Source organism: Ambystoma mexicanum, chromosome 6p (assembly GCF_040938575.1).
Source record: "Ambystoma mexicanum isolate Mex_15411 chromosome 6p, UKY_AmexF1_1, whole genome shotgun sequence".
Classification (NCBI taxonomy): domain Eukaryota; kingdom Metazoa; phylum Chordata; class Amphibia; order Caudata; family Ambystomatidae; genus Ambystoma; species Ambystoma mexicanum.
The window spans coordinates 227,511,651-227,531,097 of record NC_090935.1 but is presented as its reverse complement, the minus strand read 5'-3'; the positions used below and the strand labels follow the sequence as shown (position 1 = coordinate 227,531,097).

Sequence of the window (19,447 nt, the reverse complement as noted above, 5' to 3'; positions counted from 1 at the left end):
ACAGTAGGATACTAAGTACTAATACACACGGGAGGTACGAGCCCGTGGACACAACCACTGTGTGACTTAGTTTGCGTGGGTGGCTGGCCAGCGCACAGACTCGCGTGCTTTACTGCTGCTGCCTCTATATTTTTAGTCACCACGGGGTGCGGCGGAGGGGTCAGCATTTCAACAGCTGTAGGTACAGCTGAGAACCTTATTAGCGATGGACGGTGCCTCCTTCTACGAAAAGCGCGTTGCTGTTTCTGGCTGGCTACAAAACGAACGTCAACCGCCGCGTCACATGAGTAACGGCCAAACATCCACGTGCTCTATTTATAGAGCGCGTGCGCCGGCCGCGCGCGCCAGCGTGCGTCTGCTGTCGGACGGAGGCAGCAGTGCATTCTGGGTGCACTACTTGCACTCGGATATGATTGCAGCGCCTGTCGAAGCATCGGTTTTATAAAAGCCTTGTGAAAGAAAGGGAGGCAGATCCAGCTCCCAATAAACAAAGATCAGCCTCGGTGTTACACGAGTTCACAAAAATCAGCCTCAGTGTTCCGAATAAACCGAGAGTCGAAAGATCACGGAAGCTGGTTTTCTTGAAATGTGTATGTGCAGTTGCTCCGGTTCTAATGATATAATGTAGGATTTCTATAGAAAAAAGTACGTTTCTCATGATGTCTCATTGCGACGAAAATGTATTTGTATCGTATCACGTTGATGGATTTTCATTCAGTCAAATGATTTAATGAAAAACAATGAACGGAAATTATGAGCATTACTTAGAAATAATGAACTGTAATTAAGCCTAATAATTGAGGGTAAGATGTTGAATAGAATGATTTGTCATATTGTTATAATGTCAGGTTTTCCTATAGCGCTTCACAAAGGATTTCTGCTGATTCAAAGCCCTTCAATGATCGCTGTTAATTTAACGCTAGAGCTAGGTAAAAGAAAAAACATGTCAAGCGATGTGTTATAACATTGTTAGAGAACAAGCATTTCTAACCCTAAACATATATCAAAAAGAATTGTCATGTGGACAAGTTTTCAGAACACAGCACAGTGCAATAGGATTGATGGAAAGCTCAATAGATTCTGTCTTTATTTACGAGAGGCGTTAATGGTGGCACTCGGTGGGAGGTCCTCCTCGAAGACCATCATTAATGTCTATCTGAAAGGCACCATTCTGGTCCAGGATCGTCAGCCCAATCTCCTCTTCGATAGGTGTCTCCTGCGTCTTACCAATTTCCTTCTGCTACTCATCATAGCACCTCTCTGGGTCCTCCGCCACCTCTCTGGCACCATCCTCCTCCTCTCTGGCTACTATGTCACCTCCTACCACCGCTGCCCACTATCAGGTCCTTTACCACTTCCGCAGGGCGTACCTAAAGCCTGTATTCTACCACGGAAGTCTTTCAAATGTGGCAGACTGCTCCATGTTGCTACTCTCATCTCTCGCTCTGTTGTCAAACACTCCTCTCACATGTGCCACCTCCTCGAAGAACTTGATCTGGATGTCCTTGCTCTCACAGAGACATGGTTCACGGCCAGCTTGATAGGGAGAATTCTCCTTCTAGGGATAATTTCCCTCACCTAGTGAGTCCCCCAGCAGCTTTGCTGGATTTCTGGAGTTTATTTTTTCCACCTGGTAAGAGTGTACATCCTTTTTCCACTATTACATGTGTTTTGGCCTATGTGTTTTTACTCATTGTGTGATCTTGGGCACTGGAGCACACCACTCCAGGTGCCCCTGTTCTTGTACGGGTTACACAGCACCTTTAGTGTAGTAACCCAGAGTTCTCTTTAAGACTTCCGTCTGACTCCATTTCGCTGGGGCTGACTACTGTCCCCCAGAGAAAGGTAAAGTTGCCATTTACTTTACATAGTCGTTTTTACCACAGACCCAGTACACCCCATCTTACATGGGGTACTGGAAAGGGCTAATCTGTACCCCTTTTCTGTCTGTTACTGCCTGAGCATTGTTTCGCTATTTTAACATTTAGACTTGGCTGGTGGCAGTGGTATCTACCCTAACTTTTCTACCGTGATTATATTAGATAAATGTGGTACTGTTCTTGGCTATTATATTAGCCTCGAACATAAACCCGCTTGACCAAATCGTCTTTCTTTTGGCTCCGGTTGGGGTTATTCGCCATTTCTTTTTGTTAAAGTCCTTCTTGTGTTTTACTTTGCGTGGCAAACTAGGTTTGCCTTCTTTGTTCACTGTCTTTTGGCAGGCTTCTGCAGAAGCCCTCCTCTTGGCGCCTGGGTATCTAGGTAGACTGTATGTGGGGAAGGGGTGTAGTCACCCCCTGCACAGGGTATCCTAGCAAACCCAGGTCGCACTTTGCCATGATTGGCTGAGGTGGTTGTCCCGGCTGGTCAAGCCCCCTGCTGCGTGATTGACAGCCAGGCTGTGTGAATGGGGGTTTTGCACATAAAAGGCAGGTCTCTTGGGCTAGAAGTCAGAGTCGCCTCTGAAACTACAAGGAACCGAAGAGAAGCGGAGAGAACGACGGCTGCTGCAACTACCCCGTCCCGTTGAAGCCATGCTGCAGTCCTGAGCTATCTTCCCTTCAACGACTAAGAGGAGATCCAGTCCGGAGACTTCTTCACTTGAGCCTGGTGGGGATAACCAGCTCATCTTCTTCAGCCAGAGATCTCCACCGTGGTCGAAATCGCTGCACACTGCTGTAGTGGTCCGGATAGCCCCTGCTGAGCCTCTCCTGTTTTTAAGGAGCACACCTTTTTCGTTGTCACTGCTGCCGGCTTCATTCCTGTGTGGTGCAGACCCCTTTCAGACGTCCTCCTTCACAACAAAGCTCCAGGAATGGTGGGTCTGCGGGAAACCAACAGGAACAACTGCCAGGGCACCAGCTGCATCGTTGGAATAAGGTACTGTGCTCTACTCGAGGAAACTGGGTGAATCCCTTTTCTTCATCCTCAAGGCTCGTCCTTGTCTTCCCTCCTTCTTATAACTTTTGCTTCCGAACATATCCAAGTACTTTTAGGCTACGCTGAATAGTGAACTGTCTAACAGTGTGATCTTCGGCACAGGTCTCCGGTGTCACTTAAACCTGGCTCCGACCCTTTGACTTTTGAACTCCTGTTTCTGAGTGTTTCTTGATACTGTCTGCCTAACCTAAATATTGCCTGTGATTTTTGCCTCCAACTCCCTCTGGGTATCTCAGGTGCTAAGTGTGCTTTTGCCCCAGTAGCATTTCATGTCACGGATACGCGTTTATTGAGTAGACCGAACTGTCTAAAAGTGATCGCAACCGTATCTGCGGTATCGTGTTTTGTTCATAACACCGGTTCATTCAAACACAAGGTACTTACCTTGAGACATACTGTACAAAGTGAATTGGTTAGTTGTAGTATATTTAATGTGTGGTTTTGTTTAAAGCTTAATAGAGGTGTTGTGTTTATAACTGATGCTTTCAAAATAAATGTACTTATATTTTTTACCTGAAACCTTGAGTCAGTGTTTGCTTGAGTCACAGTAATTGTGGTCCCTTTGTGTAATCTCTGCTACTGCTCATATACTCTTGAGATAAGCCTGGCTGCTCTGCTACTGCTACCACTATAACTTAGTAGTACAGGCTTGTACCAAAGGTAGACTTGTATTGCCACCTGTAGTCTTAATTGTGTGTAGTGGTCCCTAAGGGCACTGCACAGGATTCTGCCTAACACATCTCTGTCACACGTTTTAACACTCTCCTCCCTGATGGCTACAAGATCCTCTCCAAACCCAGAACCAACCGCCCAGCGGTGGAGTAGCCCTGATCTTTCCGGGTGAGTTCCTGCTTCTGTCATTCCTACGCAGGCCTACTCCTCCTTTGAATGTCAAGTCTGCAGGCTCTCTATTTCTCCTGGCCTCTCTCGGACTGTGGCTATAGGCCACCTGGACAAGTCACCCTCTTCCTCTCAGAGTGGGCTGACCTCTCCTCTTCTCTCCTGTCCACTACCTCTTAACCTCTCCTCGTAGACCTCAACATCCACCTGGATGCTTGTAAACCCTCCTCGGGGCTCTCCCGCAACCTCTGCACCACTCCCTTTCCATTCTACCCTCTGCTCCGACACACTCTGCCGTGCATACCTTGGTTGTTCTCATCTCCTCAGACATCCCCGTCTCAATCCCTCTCACCACTCTCTCTTATACTGACCACTTTCTGCTCTCCTCTCACCTGAAGCCCTCTGTCCCCCAGGCTAAGCCCACCCCAGCACTGCCACCTACCTTATCGGTTCTTCGGCCCATGAAGCATGTATCTGTGGATGCTTTTGCCGCTACTTTCTCTTCTCCTTCTATGCCTGTGGCTGACTCACACTCTGGCACAGCCCTCTCTAACCTGCACCTTTCCATCTCTAACACTCTGGAGGTCTTTGCCCATGTTATGAGAAACCATCTGAAGCCTACCTCCAAGTGTAAATATTGGTATGACTCTGACCTCGCCGCCTTGAAACACAAGTGTAGGGTGGCGTAGAGGAAGTGGAGGGCATTGGGCGCATCCTCTGACAAACTGGTCTGCTCCAAAGGCAATACAGACTCTGTCCTGTCAGGGAAGAGAGACTGCATCCAAGCCCTCGTTTCTGCGGCCTCTAACAACACGGTCAAACTCTTTAAAACATGCAAGGAGCTGGCCAAACCTTGTGCAGTCTCCACCTCTCCTGTTGCCTTCCAGGCTCTCTGTACGGCTCTGGCTTCACACTTCACTACTAAAACTCTGGACATCCTATCCTCTCCTCTTTCTCTCCCTCTACCTCTCTCGGACCCACTCTGGCCGCCTCTCCTTTCTCCTCTTTCTCTACAGCTATACCTGACAATGTTTCTAGACAAGTCCGATCTATGAAAGTTTAGCCCAAACAGGTGCTATCCTGTGCCTCCAGAACCATCAAGGATCACATTGACACCCTTGCTCCAGCCCTGGCTGATTTCTGCAATCACTCTTTTGCCACTGGAACTTTCCCTTCTCTCCTCAAGCACTCCCTTGTGCACCCTCTCCTTAAAAAGCCTTCTGCCAATCCTACCTGTTCGGGAAACTATCGCCCGATCTCTATTACTCCTTTCCTGGGCAAACTCCTGTAAAAGCTGGCCATCTCTAGCTTGCTCTCTACACTGAATCTGTTGCCTGTCTCCATGACAATCAGTCTGGCTTCAGAGCAGCGAGAATCACAGAAACTGCTCTCCTGAACAGCCGTGAAGATCTGCTCACTAATCTCGATTCAAACCTTAATTTTATCCTCATCCTCCTTGATCTTTGCTCTGCTTTTGACACGGTCAATCAAACCATCCGGATGAATCGACTCTGTGAGAACCTGGGCATCACTGATCAGTGTTTGGAGTGGTTGACCTCCTTCCTCCTGGACCTCTCTGAGGGTCAGATGCTTCTCCAAACAGAGAGTGGGTGGGAAGGGGGGTATATCTCTATCCTGTGCAGGTGCCTCCCTCTGGAATGGCCTCAATGCCCCTCTCAAACTTGAGCCGATACCAGAAGTTCCGTAAGCAACTCAAGACCTTCCTTTTTGCCTTTGCTTTCTCTCTCTCCCCTGCTGACATACCTGTCTACTGTGCTGACTGGTTGCCTGGCTACCCTCAGAGTCTCACTGGGTACCAGGCTCCTCCATGACCAGTCACCCTTGCACTGTCTCCAGGCCTACCACACACTTAGGGGCTGTAACTGTTACCCTACAGTCCTTAACTTACCCATAGATGCGCTGCCCTTGCTGCACATATTCAGAGCAATGCTGACCTGATTTCATTCCCCCTTCCCTCTCCCTGGCACTTTCCACTTCTCCCTCCCCCCGGAACTTTGCGCTATCGCACTTGCATGATCTGAATGACACAGGGCTTAGTAAGATGGTTTGTTTTGTCCTCCCTCTGTCTTCCCGCCCTTGTCTTGTCGCGCCTAGAAACACTTGTGTACAGGCACGTTATAAATGACTTATTATATCATATAATTACGGTAATGAATTAAGAAGATATTGCTAACAGTAAAAACCTGGTATTTTAAAAATACCACCTAATTAGGAACTGGTATCACTTGATGTTCATGGCATGGGGCACTGTGACCAAATACTATCTGTGAGGGTGTACTAGCCAGAGCTTTTTAATTTTGAATGATACGATTATGTTTGTAATTGTACCTATAAAAGTGACATCAGTTAATCACACCTGAATCTCATGTTGCCCCAGGCCAAAAAGTATATTGTAAACATGTACCTCTGTTTGACTGCCTAAGTACATCCGCAAAAGTTTTCCTCGCAGTGGTTGCATGACATGGTTCATAGGTCACGTGCATTCCTGGACACAGCTGCTAGTACCTAAAGTTCCAATATGCAAGCGCGACTTTTTAACTGTGAGCACTCCTCGTTCAAAATATAATATTTGTGATCCCCAGAAATCTGGTGGCAGTTTGATAAACTAAATATAAGCCATGTTTGGTTTTGACATGGTGTCCACTGGGCTTATACAATTATATGGGATTGTACCTTTTTACCGACAATAAAGGTCAGCAAGGACCAAAAGTTCTAAAAATGCTACCCCCAAAGGTTCGAACACCAAAACTTCGAACCTTTGGTGGTAGAATTGAAAGGTAAGTAAAATGTTTTTAAAAAGACTGCGAGGGCTGCGGGTGTGTCCACCGCAACACCCCGCACACTGTACTGTGAAGTATACTGTGCAGGGGGAAACCCCTGCAGCCCCTGTAGTATGCACGTGTGTTCGCATGAGAAAGGTGCAAACATTTGGTAGTTCACACCTTTCTCATGCGAACGTTCCAACCGCAGCAAAATCAGCAGCGGTCGGATCACTTAGATCCCAATTATATAGCCACAAGCAATGGATGCCATTTTATTCTCAGCTTGGTTTACAGCGGCTCATTCATGAGGGGGCCTGGTGTGTATCCAGCTGTCTGGATTGGTTGCAGCAAATTCAACAATGTGGGTCTCACCCAGGAAGCCCTTTCTTTGATACCCACGAGAAGACCTGACCCATTCACCAGAGAACAGGGACATCCCACAGAGGATTAGCTGGGAGCTGGTGCTTCAAAGGCAGTCCTGTCACAATGGCCGTCCCTCACCAGGGTGTTGATTGCTGGAGTCCTTTTGAAGTAGGCAGGCAGAGGAACATGTCAGAGTTAGAGTAGCCTGGCAGAGGGCTTCAGTCCACGAAGGTTCCCACAATGCTGGATTTTGCTAGGGTTCTGAACATTTCTGTCACCCACCCAGTTACCTGCAGACAGAGCACGGTGGGTATGATATGAGAAGGCAAAGGACACTTGTTACAGCAGCCTGGATCAAACCCTTAACAGCAGGTTTTGTTGGGCCCAAAATGCTGTGCCATTGTGACTATATTAAGGGAGGTGGGAGGGGCTTCTGTTAGTTGATTCATCTTTTGACCATTCTTGAAGAAGAATTCCCCTGCAAGTCTGTTGGGAGTACAGTCTGCTCCAAAGCCCTCTTCCACAGGGGGGAAGACAGAGTTTAAAGGAAGAGGCAAGCGCTTCTCCCAAAACATCCCTAAGTGCTATTTGGGATAACCAGCTGGCAGGACAATGCCAACTGGAAATGAGAACACTGGTACCCAAGGCCCTGCTCACTCGAGGTGACAGAACCCTGCAAGTGCCCTGTAAAAACGTTTCTACTTGGGAAGGGCAGAAGGAAGTACTCACCTTGCGCGTGAGAGCCTGGGCAGGGTCTCCCACCAACTCAAAAGACCAAAAGCACCCCAAAGCCTGTCTCCCACCTCGATATGCTGTTTGAGCTGGAACCACTCACTTCGAACCACTACAAGACCTGTGGTACTGCCTTTGGCAGTCTGTGTGCTTCAATCCACTAACCTACATTTCGAGCTGTCTAAGCGCCAACTCACCCACTGAAGCCAATTGTCTCTCTCTCGGCTCGACTCTGTGGAAGCAATCAAGTCACTGCGTCTCAACCAACAACTTGTTACAACAGAAGTATTGTCTTGATGTGACCCGAAGGGCGACTGACTCTCTGGAAGCCATCTGCTCAACCCATCTCAAATGCTGACTTACCCCAGCTGAAGCACTCAACTGCCGTCTTGACCTTCTGGAAGCCATCAACCCTTTTTGAGCACCAACTCGGTCCTTTGGCAGCAATCACCTCGATTCGCCCTGATGCTGACCCACCTTTGGGAAGCACAACTCGACCACCTTGACACCAGCTCACCTGCAGTAAAGCTCCCACAAGCCTAGTTTGATGCTGTCAAGCCCAAAAGACAAGTGGTTGAAGGTATTTGAAGTAGCTCGGCCTCATGGCCTTCCTTAAAGGGCCCTAGCGACTTGTGAGTGCCCCTTCACTACCTTCTCCTTCTTTAGAACGTCTTCAATACATTTGACAATTGCTGCCGGAATCATTATTTGAGCACCCTGTCTACAAACACAGAGTTTCTCTTTATTCTAAAGAAAGCTTCCTGTATTTTCACTTACAGGGGTGGGCCATTGGTGTTTTTATTAGTGGAGTGCATTTTGTTAGTTGACTTAAAGAATATGGGCCTCATGCCGGTAAAATACCGGCACCGCCTTGGTGGAAAGGGGAATTACCGCCCCATTCCAAGGTTGGCGGGCGGTAATTCCCCCTTCCACCATTGCCCTTCCCCATTCCCATTTTTGCCCCATAGGGCATAATGGGAAAGGGGAAGGTGCTAATTACGGCACCGCAAATTGCGGTACCGTAATTAGCTCCCTGGGTCCCTTTGCGGGTTGGTTTTTAACGCCTGCAAAAAGCAGGCGTTAAATTCCCCAACCCGCAAAGGGACCTCGTAGTAAGGCGGTAAGGATTTACCGGTAAAACACCGGTACCAGTAAACCCTTACCGCCTACCGTGTAATGATGCCCAATGTTTTTTTATAGAACCTTGGTTGAAAATACTTTTACTTTGGTACTACACTACAATTGTCGTTTGGTATTCTTCTATACCAGCTCACACCTCTCCTGAAGAGTTTAGCCTGCCGTCGGCCTGCGCTACCCTAGGAGGCCAAGGAGGTATACTTTTCGGACTGTGCCTTTTTCATCTTTATGGTTAGGATTGTTGCTGGTTTAGTAGTAGTGTGGGGCTGAGCAGGAGTTTTAGTCATTTCAGCACAGGTACATGGAAAGTACGGCATGTGGCAATTAGGGAGTAGGACAAAATAGTGCAGTGGGTTGGGAAGGGAAACACTTTGACTGCCCTTGGTACAAATATACATCCCAAATTATTGGAGGAGGTGTGTGTGCCCCCAAGTAACATGGACTGAAGGCAAACCTTTTTTTCATTTGTGACAGTTGGGCCTCTATGAGGGTCAGCACTGAAAGGTCCAAAGTAGCTGTTTGGTTCTTGTTTGTTTGCTATGAGTTGGAAGAATTCTAGTGCATAATCTCCTAACAAACATTTTCCTCACAAAGTAATATCGACAGCAATATTGCCCCAAAAATGATCACAACATACATTTCATATCGCAACCATCATACTCATATGACAAAATGTTCCCAAGCCACCACCAAGCAATCCCTACCGAATCTAGGACTGACTTTATTTGCCATTTCTGTCACTCATGCCAAGCGGATTTGATGGTTGTGTCAGGATTACCATACGAGGAGAGATTTGTGTCAAGATTATTAGTGGTTACTGTTAAAACCCATGTGGCAGGAGGGGGGGGGGTCTGTATATCATTTATCACACTTGTGACTTATGCTAATATCAAGACGGCTTGTCCCTTTGGTCTATTACAAATGCCATATCATATCATATCATATCTCCCGATATCAAGCCGATCATGTCTTATATTCCTGTGCCACAAGTTAATAGAATTCATGTGTTTAATAGTTAATTAGAAACCCTACCATATGAAAGACTGTGCAACAATTTAGGTGTGATAAATTCAGAATGTTGTTTACTGATGGATTTTGTGTTGCTCACGGTTTTCTATCGCCTTCAGTCATTCCCTACCATCTCACAATCACTACTGGGCTGGACCGCGACGGGGGCACTGAAAGTCGCGCCTACGTGATCATCATGGGACCTCAGAAAATACAGACAGCCCGGCTGTGGTTGGACCTTCCAAATGGGAAGAAAGGATTTGCCCCTGGATCCGTGGAGAAGTTTGCTGTCGCTGGACTGGATGTCGGGGAGATTAAGAAAATGGAGGTACAATTGCTGGCAATACTGAAGTACTAGCTATAGAAGGGACGGGACTCGAGAGGGAGAGGGTGGAATGGTTCTTTCAGAGTGTTTTTATCTAATTTAGGGACCGAATTATGATGTACCATAACAATTGTCTCAGAGTATCTTTTCGTTTTTTGGAATAAAATAGGAATTTAATTTAGATCTTTCAAAGAATGCATACACAGTAACCAGTCCAAGCATGTGATGCAGAATGTGTGTGCATAAAAACAATATTGGCGTTCTTAGTAAAGGAGACGAAGCAACCTTTTCTGCTAAAGGTTACAGCATCGAAACAGCAAAGACATTTTCCGAGAGGCATTTGTGGGAGTCCAATCTATCGATTTCTACACATTACATAGGTGGCTTAAGCAATTGCTAAAGGCACCAACTTCCCAGCCCCGTTTTCCATGTTATCATTGGAATACTTATGCTCTCCACCCCATCACAAAGTTGATGTGCTCTTTCGGTTCACTGCCACTGGAACTCTATCAACCAACGGTCCACAAAGGTGTTTACCCTTAACCCTCCCTTCTGCAGCACCACCCTGGACAACTCTACTGTGTACTCGGTGACCACCCTCAATTCTCCCCACAAAAAGGGTGGCACCCAACTCGACAGCACTATTCTCACCCTTTCTGAACTTAGCCTGATTCATCCATGCACCCGTTATCCCCTGTGCCTCCAGAAAGATCCTATTTGTTGCCCAATTCCCTTGTTGCAGCCAAGCACAATATCAAAATCCCTAACCGCTCAGCTGCGAAACACTTGGACATCCTCTTCTTCAAATCAGCTACACCAGCATTTTATGTTTTGCTCGTCTTCCTTGGCTCGTCGGGCTACACAGCATTAAGCCTTAGCTTTCCACTCTCCGTGCTGATACTTATGCTGCCGATACTGCTTCTCGTGCCGACACAGCATGGCTCAGATCTCCTTTTCAGTAGGATTTTGCTGGGCCAGCCCTTTCCTCACAGTAGGCATTTTCAAGCAGCCACATAGTTGCTGTTCGGATCACATGACTGTTAAAAGTGATTACACAGCAGGGGATTCTTTCAGCCACTCTGAGATTTTCGATGTAATATCCCCCAGGAAGCGTTTTTTACTGGGGATTCTTAGACCTCGGATAGACCTTTGGATGTCGGTCTCATGCCTCTCGTCTGCCCCTCCTTGGCATGCAACAGGACTGCATCCCTCATGTCTCCCCAGCCCCCTTTGTCACAGAGACTGTTTCTTGGTCCCCCACTGCCTTGCACACGACTCCTCTGGAGGAAGATATTGTTGACCACACCCTTTCCTCCTTATGGGTCTTCCCAAGTGGCCGCGGAGCCACAGGGTGGGTCACATAATTGCCACCAAGGATAGCAGACTGCTCAGATTGCCTCCCTTGGTCTGATGTGATAGGTGCATCTGCTTACAACCATTTTAAACGGCTTGCACAGAGGTGGTGTAGGAAAAAGAGATGTATGAAGCCTACAACAAGCAAGTGGACATTTGTTTGACAACGTCCATAGGAAGCCACCATTCTTTAGGACAATAGTATTAGCTAATAAATGTGGTAGGAATCTTTTGACTATTCAATAATCTTTGTGAGGGAGCATCTAAAGGAACAAAATGAACATCCATTGTTCTAATGATGACCACATAGTTGAGGAACTTTTTATGCCTTTTAAAAACTCACAAAGGTGCCGGCGGGGGTTAGACATCTAGAATATTTGATGCGGGGAAGGGTGCCCTGCAAGACGTGGACATCTATGTTATCTTCTGTCTTCTACTTATGGAGCTCCCCAAAAGATACAATTTAAGTACTTTCCAATTAGTTTATCCATCGGTCGTCTGAAATATATAACACCATTCAAGCTCATAAAATGGCCCCACTAGCACTGATAGCACTAAATATCATCAACTATGAATACAAGAGTCGCAGCAAATCATGACAACATGTTGCAGTTGACCGCACATTCTATTGGCTGGAAGAAACCCCTCAGACACCTATCACTCCGAAACAACTTGACAAGTTCCTGTTTAATGACCTTAAGACTGTATGTGACTTAGCCCAGTATGTGTTCCACAGTGTACTTACTATAGCCATGAGATAATTATGAACTACGATGGAGAGACCAATAGGGGCCAGAAGGTCTTCTTCTTCTGCGTAGCCCCAGTGCCCCATTCACTAGTACACAATAGGGATGTTACCCCTGAGACAAGCAGTGACTAACTGTGGCCACCCACCAGTGGTTTTTCTCCACCTAGCCATCCCAAAAATCATAAGGAAATGCTTCTGTCTACCATCTTGAGCGCTCTACCTGCTCCTCCGCCTCCCATTTCTCAGGCCTCGAATACTGATCGTTAATGGGTGTCATATGGATTCAAGAGTCATAGGGAACCATTGCTAAAGAAAGGTGTTCCATCGAAGACACTTGTCACATTCATGGCATGATCATGGAAAACTCCCCCAAATCTTTGCACTGACCATGATTTGAGTTATGAATAGATCTGCTCCAGTTAAAATATGCCCCATCTCAGCCATCTAGTCAGCTCTAAAGAAATACAGCCCATCAGCAGAGAACGGTTCCATGTGTTAATATACCAGCAAAAATATTGCAATACAGAAATATCACCATATTGAGCCATGGACCCTGCGGGGGACACCCCCGAAACCCCTGCATTACTTTTAAATGAATGGGGGGACACCGCCGCAGCCCCTGCTCCCACAAATTATCCCCCCCAAAAAATATCGCCTATGGCGAGACAAACGACCAAATGTACAGCGATATTTTTGGTGGGGATAAAATGTAGGGATACCCAGAGAACTGGCCATCATAAAAGCAAGATTCAGTCACTTGGAAGAAAAATCCAATGCCTGCCATATGCTTTTGGTGAATATCTGCTAACAAAATGTGTCACCAGCCAATGCACCTCCATTAAGTGAACACCGCCTAACCATCCCCACGCCACGTCAGAAAATGAAATCTTGACCATTCCGAGATGTCCTCTATGACCGACATAGCCCAACACATCTTTGCATTCTCAACGAAGGATGTCATCCTGTGTGAACTAAATATCTCAGCAGATGGCACATCCAACAACTGTGCGGAGGCACCAGTGTAGATATGGGCAATCTTGTTTATGTTCGACTAGTCGCAACCAAAATAGGTCACACAATCCGTTTTGGTGTTGACTTTCTCTTATTCTTCACCGTGAAACTCCAGATGCAACTCATGAGTGTGTTCATTTGGATAAGCACTAAAACCAAGCAGATGGCCAGCCGAGAGCCACCCCTTACATTTAGGAACATGGAAAAGATCCACCCAAACTATCCTAATCATAGATGACCGGCACAGGCGGCCCTCACTGAAACCCTCAGCCACATCTAAAACAAAGTCATAATACAACTTGAATCACACCAACTATAAAAAAAGAAACCATCTGAGTCTCTAAACTTGCAACCTAATTTAGGGAAAGGGCAGAGTTTTCTGAAGACAACAGATTAAATGGTTCTGTGTGAATAGACCTAATTTCAAAGGTCTCAAGAGAAAAAGACCGATTTACAATGTTCAATTTTCTTTTGATCTTAAAAACAACATTGTAAAGGTCTTTTTCTCTTGAGACCTTTAAAATCTTTTTTTTTTAAATATTCGAGGATTTTACCCCTTGAGCCCCCCATTGTTCTTCCAATCCCCCCAACCTCAGAGCCCCAGCACCCCTACCCCCACCCAAACCAAAACATATACATACACACAGCACACACACCGACCACACACATGCATCCCGTATAAATTCTCAAGGCTGTACAATATCCTGAATCAGTGCGAAAAAGGCCAATCTCCATATCGATCTGTACACTGTGATCTCTTCGCTTTTTCCACGATGCCACAGTAAGCATGCATTAGCAATTTTTTTTAAATGTTGCATTATTTGACATGTTGCAGACATTATCCACAAAGCCACGACGAAACACGTATTTTCCCCCTATCCTGCAACAATCCACATTTTTTAATTTACAACACTACTTCCATGCAACAAAAGTAATTACAAAAATGACAACTAAAAGCATGAATTCCCAACAAACGCTGATGCAATTTCGGATATAAAAGGTAGGGGTTGAGGTGCACTATGAACCCTTTACCACTCAGATGGCAATGATACAACCATTTCCCCCGCTCGTCACTCTAGGCACCTGGTGCTCCGTCATTCCCACTATATGGGCTTCACTGCTATTGGGCCTCATTATGAGTTGGGCCTTAGCCCTCAACTGTAGCAGTAACGCTATTACTGCCACATTTAAGGGTTGACCCGATCATGAGTTTTTTGCTGGAGGTAAAAAAATGTCCACTTACTGCCTGTTTTTGGTCATTTGTGGTGCTAATATCGCCTGCGCAATTACCGCCAGCGGCAACAACGCTCCAACCCAATGGACCCAATGGGGAATGGGAACTTACTGCTGTACCGCTTCTCGTGATCCGGCGCTAATAACACTGCACCGAGTAGCAGTAACGCTATTTGTGCTGGCGGTATTACCGCCGGGATACCGGCAGACTCCTAATGAGGCCAATTGTATATCTCAAGCTTTTGCACAACACATGGAATGCCAAAGGCCCTTTGTTAGCATTTTCCTCAATTGTGTTTTTGTGTTGTGCTTGCTTCTAAGATGGGCCACGATGGCGCGACGCCAGAGAGCTGCTGGTTAGTAGACGAGATTCGGCTCACCGTGCCTACCAAAGGGGTGATGTACACCTTTGTTTGCAAATGTTGGTTAGCCAAAGACAGAGGCGATGGTCGCACAGCCCGTGTCTTCAACATCCTTGATGCAAGCGCCATCACGGTTGGCCATAAGGTAAACCACAATATTTCTTGCAGAAAAAAGTTCATATCCATGTGTTTTAACTTCATTACACGTGTGATATTTGTATGTGAATATTCCTAACCTTCTTTTGAAGTCGTAGGTAATGACTCTTCAGATGGTAGCCTGGACTAATGTATTGTGGGTAAATACAAACTGGCTGCATTCTATTCACCTCATACTGTTCTTGTTTTTACTGCAAATAGGTAGATGGTTGGAGGGAAAGGCAGAGGAGGAGGAGAGGTGTGGGGGTCTCCCTCGTATTTTGCTTTAAAAAAACTCAATAAAAAAATTTAGTAAAACGGATTTCAACCATTTAAAATGCTGCACTATCATATAGATGTGCCGATAGCATAACATATTTAACCCTAGAATCTAATACAATCTAATACAAGTTGTAACCAATCTGAAAACAGTCAATAATCATGTGACATTGAATCTGAAATATTTCTCAAAAGAATTATGTATCAATTTATATCAAATTACATAGTTAGAACGGTTACATGTGATTTTACTGAATTGATAAATAACGAAAACTTATCGAAACATTTTGAATGAAAAAATACAAATTTCTTTTTTTCTTTTTTGGGGGTTTTCCCCACAGCCCCCCTGTTTCCCTTTGTTTATCATCCCAATCCAACCCCTTCTCCATCCGTTGTAACCCCTTACTTGAGCGCCATATAAATATTTTTAAAAATTTGATATTTTTTTCGTTCAAACTATTTCGGAAAAAATGTGTTTCGTTAATTTCCTTATAAATAACTGCATACCAGTTAGAGCAATTTCCAGTGAAACTTTAAGAGGTAAGTGTGGGCCTCCACAATATTGCTTTGTGTCGGCATCAGATTATTACTTGAAATCCTCCTCTCTGTTCTCCGTTGCTGATGCTTCTCAAATATATTGCTTATCTTGGCCTGCGTTTGTTCTGTCTCTTCAAATTATACAACATTCGCTATTGAAATTGCCATTTAGATGAAAAGGAAATTCTTCCCGTCTGCCATAAAGTATTTGATAGGTTAATGAATTAACACAGTTATTAAGTAAAAGAGTTTTACAATTACAATTCATATCCCGTTCTTGGAAGAATTCCTTCTGCAGCGTCCTTGCAATGTTTAAGATGTACTTGTGCGTGTTTACTATGAGCACCTCCCTTAGGATTATCCCAAGGCACCCTTCTGGGGCTGCCTAGGCCCATATACATTCCATGAAGCATCCCAAGCTCAAATCATTATTGAATTTGGTTGAATCTAAATATAGGGTCTGAATTGCTGATTCGACTACTGTGCAATCATCTGGTCACATTCAGGCTTGCCCTCCCCCCTTATAGTGTCAGGGTGAGTGAGATCCAAGCCCCTATCGCAATTCCCTGTGTCTAATTAGCTACCCCTCATTGGAGGTCCAGGCCTTGATTCGAATGCCTTGTGATCCAGTACTTGCCACACGCCTTCAAGATGCAAAAGAGTATGACTCAGGGGAAGTGTCAAGCAAACCCAGGGCTCTCAGCAATTCATTGCAAGGAGTTTTCTCTGATATGGTTGCCAGCATGATACATTCCAATCTGTAGGTGTTTATCCAGTGATTTTTCTCTTTGCTTTCGTAGACTTGTAGTACAGCATTTTCCATTATAATACTCAGACTACAAGTCCCAGAATGCAAAGAAAAAACAGGACTTGATAAGTGCCTACAGATTGGAATTGATCATGTTGGCAACTATGCTGTAAGGGAATTCCCATGTCAAGCCTGAAGGAGGAAGATGCTAGAAACATAGCCAAAGCCTGAAATACTTTTCTTTTCTGTTATTTTCTTATTGATTAATGTTGCATTCATAGGTCAATTGTGTTAGTGCCTTGAAATGGCCCTAAAGTAGAGTGACAGTCCCCAATCTAGGCATCAATTTCTGATTGGGCATCACACAAAGTAAATGTGCTCTCAAAATCAGCTTAATTTCTTCTCTTGCTACGGGGGTCTCAAAGGCCCGCAGACGTCACTGCAATCGTCATGTACCCGCTCAATTCCTGCACTGGGATCCATGCTGTGCTGCCTGCCAAACACTGCGTGGCATCCAGATGACGCGGGTCCAAAGCCACATGACTCATAATGGAATTGCCACAGTGGCTCCTAATGTAGCAACACATTGATACATTGTTCACAGAGCTCTCTATGGTCAAGCTCCCCTCAATGTATTCCTCACTTCCAGCCAATCAGACCCACAAGATCAGCTTCCCAAAACACACATGCTTTAATGGTAGAGCCCATTTGAAGTTCAGAAGGACTTTCTAAACCCGGTACTCCCTTTCTTGTCTAACATGTTTAAACAGCTACTACTGGTGCAAGTAGGGAAGCACTTTAGCAACAAAATCAAATTAAATAACTATGGCTAGAGAGGATGAACACTGGAGAACTTTCAGTAAGGAGATCACAGTTCAGCATTGTCAGATTTTGCAAAGGGCATCATCAGGGTTGCAGGACTAAGAAGGTACAAAGTCAAAGAAAGGTAGCCCTGGGTAGAAATCAGAAAGGGACAACTGACGGGGAGGGGTACGAGTGGAATGTTGGAGTCTTAGGGTCTAAAGGTACTGGCAAAAAGACAGGGAAACACTCATATATAACTCAGGCCTAAGGTACGGGCACATTTGTGTAGCAGTGCGAGAAATGTGGGCTTTGGTTAAGTACTGGCTTGTATAATTCTTTGGGCTTGGTGGCAATGGGTATGCCAGAAACGGGGTGAGAAACAACCACCATTCATGTGCCGCATCTCACTAGCCATGCCAAACGGACCGCGTCTCGTTGCGCACCTCATTCGTTCGATGCCGTTTCGTATCAGTCGCCTATTAACCAGGAAGTTGGGGCCACACACGTGAATGGCACCATCTTCGGATGCTGGACCTGGCAGCCTGGTTGTCTGACGCAACTCATTGCATCCCCAAAACTCCAGATTGAAAGTTGGCATTGTAGGTGAGTGGTGTGTGTGGCATACATAGGCGCTCTCTAGAGTGGGTGAGCAGGGTCTAGATGACACTTTCCGAGTAAGCAGACCTCTCCTCCTCCCTCCTGAACTCACCCACTCAACTCCTCCTCCTTGGTGACTTCAACATCCACCTCGATTCTCCCTGTCCCTCATCTCTGCTCTTTTGTGACCTTTGCGATTCCCTCTCCCTCTCTATCCTCCCCTCTGGCCCGACGCACTCTGCAGGACACACACTTGATGTCCTGATCTCCTCTGGGCTCCCCCTCTCTATCCATCTGACACCTCTCTCCTGGAGTGACCACTGCCTTCTCTACTCTCATCTCTCACTCTCTTTCCCCCAAGCCAAGCTCACCCCAACACTGCCACCTACCTTCTCGGACATCCGACCTATGAAGCGTGTGTCAGTTTAGGCTTTCGTTGCCACCTTCTTTCCCTCCTCCTCCTCTGGCTGACTCATACCCGGACACAACCTTGTCCCTTCTCTACTCTTCTATTTCTTATACTCTTGATGCTTTTGCCCCTGTCATGAGGATTCACTTGAAGTCCAAAGCCAAGTGTAATTCCTGGTATGACCCAGTCCGAGCTACACTTAAACATAGATGTAGGGCGGCTGAGAGGAAATGGAGGGCTTCTTGTTCATCCTCTGACAAACTGGCCTGTCGCCTGCTCCAAAGGTAATACCGACTCTCTGTCCACACCAAGAAGAGAGTCTACATTCAAGCACGTGTCTCTGCGGCATCTAACAACTTGGCTGAACTCTTTAAAGTCTGAAAGGAGATTGCCAACCCTGCTGCAGTCTCCAACCCTCCTCCTGCCTCCCAGGCCCTTGCAATGCCCTTGCCTCTCACTTCATCTAAAAAAACCAGGACATCCTGTCTACCCTCTCCTCCCCTCCCCTTCCTTTTCCCACTCAGTCTGTGCTTGCTAATCCCCCTTTAACCACCCCCACCCTCCTTCTCTTCCTTTCCTCTTTTCTTCCCTGATGAGGTCGCTAGACAAGTCCTATCTATGAAAGCCTTGTCGAAACAGGTTCATCCCTGTTACTCTAAAACCATCAAGGACCACATTGACACCCTTGCTCCAGCCCTTGCCGATTTTTGCAACCATTCCTTTGCCTCGGGATCCTTCTCCTCCCCTCTGAAGCACTCCCTTGTGCATCCTCTTCTCAGGAAAGCCACAGCTGAACCTTCCTGTCCGGATAACTATTGTCCAATCTCCATTACTCTCTTTCTGGGCAAACTCCTGGAAAAGCTGGCCATCTCTCAGCGTAACCTTCATTCTGATTCTGTTGGCTGTCTCCATGATCACATGTCTGGCTTCAGAATGGCCAGAAGCATGGAAACTGCTCTCATGAACATCCGTGAAGATCTGCTCTCAAACCTTGACAATAACATTCCCTTTGTCCTCATCCTACTTGATCTCTCTTCTGCCTTCGACATGGTCACCCGTACCATCCTGCTCAACCGTCTCTGTGATAACCTGGCTATCACTGA

General features: G+C 46.1%; 1 protein-coding gene across 2 annotated transcripts in view; it reads left to right on the top strand.

Moving 5' to 3' along the window:
* LOXHD1 (lipoxygenase homology PLAT domains 1) overlaps positions 1-19,447 on the top strand; it is a 1,234,736-nt gene that overhangs the window by 1,012,170 nt on the left and 203,119 nt on the right. For both annotated transcript variants that reach the window (XM_069626921.1, XM_069626920.1), the window contains 2 exons: positions 9,923-10,131; positions 14,795-14,980. In XM_069626921.1, the coding sequence (XP_069483022.1) occupies positions 9,923-10,131; positions 14,795-14,980 (395 nt within the window). The remainder of the gene's footprint in view (positions 1-9,922; positions 10,132-14,794; positions 14,981-19,447) is intronic.